The sequence below is a fragment of the Lytechinus pictus genome, chromosome 13, assembly GCF_037042905.1.
Source record: "Lytechinus pictus isolate F3 Inbred chromosome 13, Lp3.0, whole genome shotgun sequence".
Taxonomy (NCBI): domain Eukaryota; kingdom Metazoa; phylum Echinodermata; class Echinoidea; order Temnopleuroida; family Toxopneustidae; genus Lytechinus; species Lytechinus pictus.
This window is the reverse complement of record NC_087257.1, coordinates 27,656,462-27,665,937: the sequence shown is the minus strand read 5'-3', so window position 1 is coordinate 27,665,937 and position 9,476 is coordinate 27,656,462. Positions and strand designations below refer to the sequence as shown.

The following is a 9,476-nucleotide window of genomic DNA, read 5'->3' as shown; positions in this document are numbered from 1 at the left end:
TCAGGCCTTGGCCTTGGGTTTCCATGCCTTGGCCTTTGGTATTGAAGCCTTGGCCTTGGGTATTAAAGCCTTGGCCTTGGAGGTTTGAGCCTTGACTACAACACTGAATAGCCAATAGCCATAACTGACTCGTCATGGGGGCAGTCTGCCCCCCCCCCCTTTGGTATACCTAGTGGTTCCATGCTGATACAGCGTAGATCAGAGTCTAGATCTATAGAGACTAGACTAGAACTAAGATATTTTTTTTAGATCTACGACTGGTTCTGTATACGGACTAGACATATTAAACCATGGTAAATAATATGATATTGGTCCAAACCTATAATCAAACGTAGAGTTCGGAATTAACCAGTTCGAAGTTAACCATGCCATTAGTCGGCTATTCCTATTATTAGGCATTAGACAGGTCCAGATTTGAGGTAGAGTTAATGCGCTAGCCTAAAATTTAAGCGAGCTCTACCCTAGCACACGTCTTGCCATTAATGGCAGCTAGTTTGATAAGTGTTTAAGAATTGGATATAGATATAGATCTAAGCCTAGTATAAGGTCTACGTAACTATGTAAGGGTTACCGGTAATTTGACGATGCTAATTCATTCTGAGCAACGTGAATGCACTGGTCGTGGCAAAGTCCACGCGCATGCGTACTCTTAATCCGAAGACGCAAGTCATGAATATTCATATGTTGGTCCAGAACTCGGTGGGAAAAATAATTTCGCCCCCGGCGGGGGGGGGGGGGGGGAGGCAGCGGTGTAACCGAGGTCGGTGGCCAGGGGGGGGGGGGGCAAGAGCCAAAAAAATTCCCGGTCATATCATGGTATGAACGGGAGTAATGGTGTAATGAGGCGACTATTTTGAGAAGGCCAGATATTGAGTATCAGACAGAATTTATCTTTTAAAAAAAGTTGCGAGCGAGCGAAGCGAGCGAGCAAAAATTTGGACCTTTTTTATACAAAAATCAAATTTTGTGATATATTTTGACATGATATCCAGAAAATAATATATTTCACTCTTCTCTCTTTAGATTCCATTTTTGTGGTCTGTATACGCCACTGTAAACAGGATTATTTGCGGCAGTAGCGTGAAGAGTAAAGAAATTTTAAAAACGCTGGGCGCAGTATAGTACATGTGCTAAAAAGCTGCATTATATAATTTCCGAGCGAGCGAAGCGAGCGAGAAAAATATCACCTTTTCATGAGAATCTAACTTTGAGCTATATTTTGACATTATATTCAGTAAATAAATAACTTTTCATTTGCTTTTCTTTTCTCCTTTTTTTGTTCTTGTTTGTAGAACTTTTTGGGGCCATGGCCCAACCCTTCCATACGCAGTGCTGTGCGGTTGGGGTCCGGGGCGGAGCCCCCGGAACTTCTTGATATCAAAGCCATTTAAACCTCGCAGATTGCCACTATTTTAATCAAATCGCGGGCATATACAGAATATAGCTTTTACACAACACATTTATTCAACCCAGTTGCGTAATGAACCAAATATTTTGAGGGGGCAAAACATATCAATGTGGGGAAAATTAATTTTGTAAAAAGTCGCCAGCGTGCAAAGCGAGCTGAGGAAAAAAAATTGCCTATTGAAATTAAATGTTAATTATGTGATAGATTTTTCCATTATATTCGGCAAATAACACATTTCATTGTTTCCATTCTTTTCATTATACGTTGTCTCCTATAATTTCTTTTATTTCCTCTTGGGTGTGGAACCAAGACCCCCCCCCCCCCCCACCGCGCCTGTATGCCAGTGATTGAACGGGGGGCGTTATAGAGCCATTTGAAGGTTATAAATGAAGAGTCCCTACTGCGTGGGGTCCGGGGGCAAAGCACCGGCAGCTTATTTGCATAAAATTTAGCAAGCTTATAGCACAATGTTGTATGCAGTCCATCTTTCTTCCCGCTCTTTAATTTCAATCATCGGCAGCCCGGTCCTGTTATTTTTTTTTCTTGTCCCTTTTCTTTGTTTTCCATTTTAGCTTTTGATAAATTACATTCTACCATCGTTTCCTGCTATTGTTTGCCATTTTGTCATCTTTTAATTTATTTCTCACCGTGCTATTTCATTACATAGGCCTATTTCGGAATGATTTGTTCTTTCTCAAATGTTCTTCTTTCGTACATTTTGCCGCTTTCCTTCCTTTTCCATTAAAAAAAAGAAGTTTTTTTTTTCGTTTTCTTTTTTCGTTTTTCTTCACTTTTCCTTTTCCTTTCGTTTTCCTCCTTTCCTTTACTCCTTTCCTTCCCCTTTCCCTTTCTTTCTCCCTCCTTTATTTCTTTTTCCCGTTTTTCTTTTATTTTCCCGGTGAAGTCCGCCAGGGGGGGGGGCAACTTGCCCCCCCCCCCCGCCTGTTACGCCACTGGGGGGAGGGGGAGGGGATGGGGTAGAGAGAGGGGGGATGAACGAATTAAGACAGTGGAAAAAAGAGAAAAGAGAGAGAGAGAGTGAGAAGGGATAATAGAGTGAAGGAACAGAGGAAGGTGCGCCGCGGTCTGGATTAAAAAGTTTGTTTATGTAGGCCTACTTTGAACTTCAAAAGTGGTGTCATATCCATGCACGCTAACTTGGTAGCTAAATACTCAAGACCACTAAACACAGCTATTGAGAGGCTCAATGATGGCAGCTCGAAAGATCTCAAATGTTGAGAGTATCCCAACATTTGGTTTACTTCTTCTTTGCCTACTTCATCTGACTAGTGGAAATATCCAGGATGTCCAAGAGTATCTCCCTCCATCGTTAGAGACAGCAAGGCAATTTCTTCAGGATTACAACAATGCATATCCTCGAGTGAAAGAAACATCCGCCTCAGCCAGCTGGAACTATCAGAGGAATATGACTGCGGAAAACCTGAAAATTAGCGTGAGTATAGCTTTTTTTGCTTTTCCATAGCAGTGGGCTTTTGTTGATATTATCCTTTTCGTCCATTTGTCTGACTCATGTTTTTTCCCCTTCTCGTTTGTGCATGAGTTTTAGGATATTCAGAACTTTCTATCGGTAATAATTTAATTTTCTTATAAAAAAGTATTATTTTGTAACAATTATTTTGCAAATTAACGTATATCAGAAAAGAATAATTGAAGACTATATCTTGGAATTTGTAACCAATTCAACGCTTAAGTATGTATAGTAAGACCCCCCCCCAAAAAAAAAAAAAAAAAAAAAAAAAAACATTGTTCATTTTGGTCAGCGCCATGTAACAATCACAAAGATGCATAATTTTAAAAACACTTTCATGAGATTCACATCACATCATTAAGGCCTACAAATTTACAATGTAGCAATTAGCCGATTTAATTAATTAACCGTATAGGCCTATTTGTAGTTATGACAAAAGCATTTTCTTGCAGTGAGCACTGAAAATATAAATTAAATTCCAAGCAATGGCTTACCGGGTGTTTATGTATGAGTGGGCGGGTGGGTGTGTCTGGGGCGGGGGGGGGGGCAGAGGTCCACGTGCCTCCTAATCGGCTGACAAAAATGACAGCATACGACGACAGAAAACGATTAATGCCTTTGGTGTCATAAGATTTAGACATCGAGATATTTATGTCTAACTTTTTTAAAATCTCAGTTTATTTTGTATATATAAAGACACAAGAGACCCTCAAGGCGAGCGCATTCGAAAAGAGATCTGCTAAATATGTCCGAGTATTTGACAGTGTGGTTGATACCTTCCCATCTGATATTAGACGTGAGCTCAAATTCGTACGGAACATCGGGGTGTCTGCATTAAATAATGATACAGTTGCAGAGGTGAGTTCAACAAAATATTTTTATCATATCTTCAGAAAGGATGTCATTAAAAATGTACTCCGGAAATCGCAGAATCCAGAATTGACTGCGTCCTATCCGTAGAACCCCCCCCCCCTTAAGTAAAGTTCTATCCGTAAAAAAAAAACATCGGTAAGGAATATGAAATAAGTACTGACGTTACACGGCACAATTTTACACTTTTCATTGTGTGTATGATTATCTCTAAAACAACAAATGATGGGAGTTTGCTTTCAAGCAAACTCCCATCATTTGTTGTTTTAAACTCCCATCATTTGTTGTTTTAGAGATAATCATACACACAATGAAAAGTGTGTAAAATTGTGCCGTGTAACGTAAGTTACCGTGAAAATGCCCATATCAGTGTTTAAGGGGAGGGGGGGGGGGGGAGTTTTCAGTTATGTCTTATTTCTAGAAATCTGTCGGTATGCAATAGTTCGTAGTTCCATTCTGCGCAATATCAGAATAAGGTCACTTGAACTATATTCGATGCATCGGTTATTCATAGGCCTATATTCTTTTGAAATTTGCTTTCATGGTTTGACCGACTGGAAATAATTTAATGCGTCCATTAGCGACTGGTATTTAACAGTTGGCCTAGTACATAATGGGTAACATGCTAATGCATTCAAAGTTGAAATGCAACAAATTACCTTCATAAAGTGTTCATTCATGTGCTATTCTAGTCACCTGGTTTGAGTAATTTCACCATCCAACTATGTCAGGCATGCTCACATAATACCTTACTTTGAAATATCCTAATAAAAGAAAGGAAATGTCATTTTGCACGAGTTGCCCATGAGGTAATTGCGAACTGGTCAATAGATTTCTACTTCAATATGACCACGCAGAAGCTGAGACAAGATAATTCAACATCAAGAAATGTTAACGAAATGGAACTGTTAATTCTTGATTTGTTTTCGGCAGTTTTACAAGGTACAAGGTCAAATGCAAAGGAACTATGCTTCCGCCAGGGTTTGCCGTCCAAACAACTTGTCTGATTGCCTTCGATTTGACCCGGGTAAGTTAAATGTAAGCAGGGGTGCTGAAGCACCATGCTGCGTGTAATATTCTCCAGAGGCAGCATCCCCAGAAGATGTGTAAAATGGAAGAATGTAACCTAATGACCTTCATTTTGTAATGACCCCCCCTTTTTTTTTTGGCTTTTCAAATTTCTCTGGACCAATTTGACAAATTATTAAAAATGTCATCACTGAGTCCTCTAGGCTAAATTTGACCTCCATTTTGTATTTAAAAAGTTTGTTTCCACTTTCTTTTCAAATTCACATCACCACCCCAGTAAAATTCCATTCCCAGAGCCCTGAATGTAAGTTAGGATTAATCAATGCATGCGCGTATTTGGGTAGGCAGAAAGAGGGGCGCCAAAAAGAGGAAGAAAAGAAAAGGGTGAGAGAAAAAAAGGGGAGAAAGAGAGAAGGAAAAAAAAGGAAGGGGCGCCGAATTGATGTTCGACATAGGGGGGGGGGCCGAATTGATGTCCGACCTAGGGGCGCCGAATTGATGCTCGACATAATAGGGGGCGCCAAAATGATGTTGGACCTAGGGGACCGAATTGATGTTTAACATAGGTGAGGGGGGCGCCGAATTGATGTCCGACCTAGGGGCGCCGTATTGAGGTTCGACATAGGGAGGCGCCGAATTAGTGCTCAACTGAGGGGGGCGCCGAATTGATGTTCGACCTAGGGCATGTAGGGGCGCCTAATTGAAGTTCGATAGAGGGGGTGCCGAATCTATGTTCGACCTTGGGGGCGCCGAATTTATGTTCGACACAGGGGTGCCAATTTGATGTTTGTCCTGGGGCGCCAAATTCATGTTCAACCTAGGGAGGAGGGCGCAAATTCATATTCGACCCAAGGGCGCCGAATTGATGTTCGTCATAGGGGCGCCGAATTGCTGTCCGACCTAGGGGCGCCGTATTGATGTTCGAAATAGCGGGATGCTGAATTGAAATTCGACATAGGGGCGCCGAATTTATTTTTGACATAGGGGCGCCATGGACCTATCCACGGAGGATTATCTATTGTTACTGGGGGTGCTGTGACAATGCTCAGCACCCCCAGTAACAATAGAATAATCCTCTGTGGATAGGTCCATGAGGGGCGCCAATATGAGGTTTGTCTTGGGGCGCCAAATTCATGTCAAGATCGCCGTCTCTGAGCCCCCCCCCCCCCACGACATCTGGGAATGTTCCCTACATTAACCACGCGATTACATTCCAAGATCATTGTTAAATGATGTTTGGGCCAAAACCATATCACATGAAATCTGACACCACCGATCGCTTGAGCGAACTTTGGATACAGATAAAATGCTGTGAGCCTTTTTCTAAATTATTTTTTCCTTTACCGAGTAGACATTATTTCCTTTCGTGTTGTCAGGTCACCCTGATTGCTTATTAATAATAATAATAATAATATGCAACATTTATATAGCGCTTAATACAAATGTTTCTAAGCGCTGCATACTATTACCCCGGCTTAAGCACGGCTACCCTGATCGGGCGCAACAAGCATTCAAGGAATTCCTTCAAGGAATTTATAGACACTCTTACAGTTCAACAGCCTTTCCCTTCGCCCTTGTCATGGCGATATCATTTCAAATGGTGGGGTGAAGCACACTGGGGAAAGTTTGGAAAAAAAATCGGACAAGCGTAAACATTTGCTTAAAAACATTTCTAAACGAATTCCAAACGAAAAAAAATAGGTCTATATTGTAAGTATATAGTCATTTTAAGTATATAGTCATTTTTATAGTCATTATAGTCAAAGTTACTTTAGTTCGCATTAGTTCTCATTGTTTATACCTTATTTCGATTGATGTTATACTTTAAATTTGACTATGTATTGTTTGATTTTGTTGTGCTTTGAGAACGAAAAATGAATAAATCTAAATCTAAATCTAAAATCTAAGTGAAGTTTGCCTTCATGAATTTTGAAAGAACATATATGTACCGCTAAAACTGAGCATTAAGCTTGTTTCATCTTTTCTACGTTTTAAATCAAATTTTCGTTAATGTGGATTCGACCTTTATAATAAATTTGTCTTCAAATATGTTTTAGGACGGGTTATTTTGTCCTATATCAAACTATATGTTTTGATAACTTCGTATTTATTTTGTGAGTATTATTTCTCTCTCATTTATTATTTTTTCTCATTTGATTACATATATCTGTATTTGTACTTTGTTATTTGTTGCGTTATCTATTTTTAGAGGGGCCCACATTGTACAAGCATTGCTTTTTAGTGGGTCCCTCCATTTCCATCTTAATTTAATTTCTATTGAAAAATAGTATACATATTTAAAACCTACAATGTGTTGCCCAAATTGTCTAAGTGTTTTTTTTTCACAACATATGTATTATTAATTTTTTTTTGCAACGGATACAAATATTTTTGTTTATATATGGTATACAATTTGTTTTTGTTTGATGGAAGTGAAATAAATAAATTTGAATTTGAATATTCCATTCAGGTCTTAAAGATATCATGGCTGACTCGACAGATTGGGATGAGAGACTCTGGGCATGGAAAGGTTTCAGGGATGAGGTAGGATTACCGAACAAACCTCTCTTCGCTCGATATGTGGATCTAGCCAACGAGGGTTCCCGGGCTAACGGTAACGAAATAATCATACAGATAAACAATATTAAACAAACAAAAGAAATAAGGCTAAAATACATCTCCCGAATATTTACGATACAAGCCAGTAAATCAATGCAGTCCAAATGCGAAAGTTTGACATATTAAAGCAAATTCGCAGTATGATATCTAGGAGGTTCGTTATCAATAATTTTTATATCAGATTTACAAAATAAGGATTGTACTACATTTATCATCTGTGTTTTCTCCATCGCAACGACTGCAGTGTCATCACATGCCCTCGGCCATCCCCCTAAAATTCCCCTTACTCAAAACAGTGTAACCTTTTTGTGCAATATTTCTCCTCAGAATCTTCCTGCACTAAATGAAGAAATGAACTTTGTTGAAAATGAAATTAAGTTTGGTCATAAAATGAGTGGTCGCAATTTAAAGGAGAAGGGGAGGGGATCCAGTTTCTTCCTCTAAAATGTAATAGTAGACCGGCCAAAGGTCAAAAAGTGCTCTAGATAAGGATTCGACGGCAAAATTTGTTAATGCTTGGCATCCCAGCTAAAAGTCTTGCAAAAATACCCAGGAATAGCGTACGGCCGGATGCCAAGCGCAATTTTGCGTGAAAGTGTCATTTTTAGCGTAAAAACTGAAAGAATGTCGACAATCACGCATTTTGATATTTTGACGGATTATCATCATATTTTTGATTATCTTTGATATGAAATTATTTTTATTCAGAGTTTCAAATTATAAGTCTCATAAATATGCATTTCAAATTTGAATATTACACACACACACATATGGCACAGGGAAACATAAAACCGCGATTTCCTCAAAATAAAAGTTTGTGAAAACTATCAATAGTTTGAAGTTTTTTTTACGCAGCTTAAATTCTTCGATTTAACTGCGTTTATCCATCAAATGTATAGTAAATGTCCTAATGTCACAAATATTAAAAGAATTTTCAAGTAAGATGGAAGATATCTCATTTTATGTTATCCGAAAGGAGACAATGTGCATTTTACCAGGTGCGCATTTTGAAAGAAAAATTGAAAATACCGTACATTATGTACATAATTACATGTATAAGTACATACTAAAGCGAGTTTTTAATTACATGTATAAGTGCATTCTAAAGCGAGTTTTTAATTGGATAGCACAATTTGTCAATTCTTTGCATCCCAGCTAAAAGTCTTGCGGAAATCCTGAGGAATAACGTACGGGCGTATACCAAGTGCACTTTTGCGTGAAAGTATCATTTTTTGCGTAAAATTTGAAAGACTATTGAAAATCACGCATTTTGATATTGTGACGGATTATCATCATATTTTTGGTTATCTTTGATATGGATTATTTTTATTCAGAGTTTTAAATTATAAGTCTAGTAAATATGCATTTCAATTTGGAATATTACACACACATATATGGCAATATGAAATATAAAATCGTGATTTACTAAAAATAATAGTTTGTGAAAACTATCAATAGTATAATGTTTGTGTTCCGCATCTCAATTTCGTCAATTTTAGCGCTAACCGAATAAATACATAATAATTGTTGTCATGGCACATATAGTGAAAACAAATGTTGAAATAAGATGCAAGATATATCATTTTATGTTATATATGCGAAAGATAACAATGTACATTTATCGGATGCGCATTTCTGATAAAATACAAACAGCGCACAATATTACATCTATATTGCACATACTAATATTAATCAGTGCGATACTCGTCATGATCTTATATAGGATTATGTTTACTTTTGTAGAGTTCGATCTTCTTGCTATTTCCGCGAATTAATTGGTGCTGAACGTAAATCTACCTATGGCGATATTCATTAATAGGTCTGATATTTAATTTGCCGTTACCATGGTAACATTAATTTTGTAGGAATATCTATATCCAAAATCATAGAAACAGTAGCGTACCTAGGATTTTCCACAGGGGGGGGGCAAAACCGTCGGCCAAAAATTTTGACAAGCAAAAAAAAAAGGTCTTCAAGCTCGTCAGGGGCGGGGGGGGGCAAAAAAGGTCTTCAAGCTCGTCGGGGAGGGGGGGGGCATGGATATGTCTTTTGCATGGGTTG

At 38.5% G+C, this 9,476-nt stretch overlaps 1 protein-coding gene across 1 annotated transcript; it reads left to right on the top strand.

The window, feature by feature from the left end:
• Positions 1 to 2,618: 2,618 nt before the first annotated feature.
• On the top strand, positions 2,619 to 7,541 carry LOC135156319 (angiotensin-converting enzyme 2-like). Its single transcript, XM_064108293.1, has 4 exons — positions 2,619 to 2,861; positions 3,594 to 3,755; positions 4,701 to 4,794; positions 7,267 to 7,541. Exons 1-4 carry the CDS (start codon positions 2,619 to 2,621, stop codon positions 7,539 to 7,541), a joined length of 774 nt encoding a protein of 257 aa, XP_063964363.1.
• Positions 7,542 to 9,476: the final 1,935 nt, after the last annotated feature.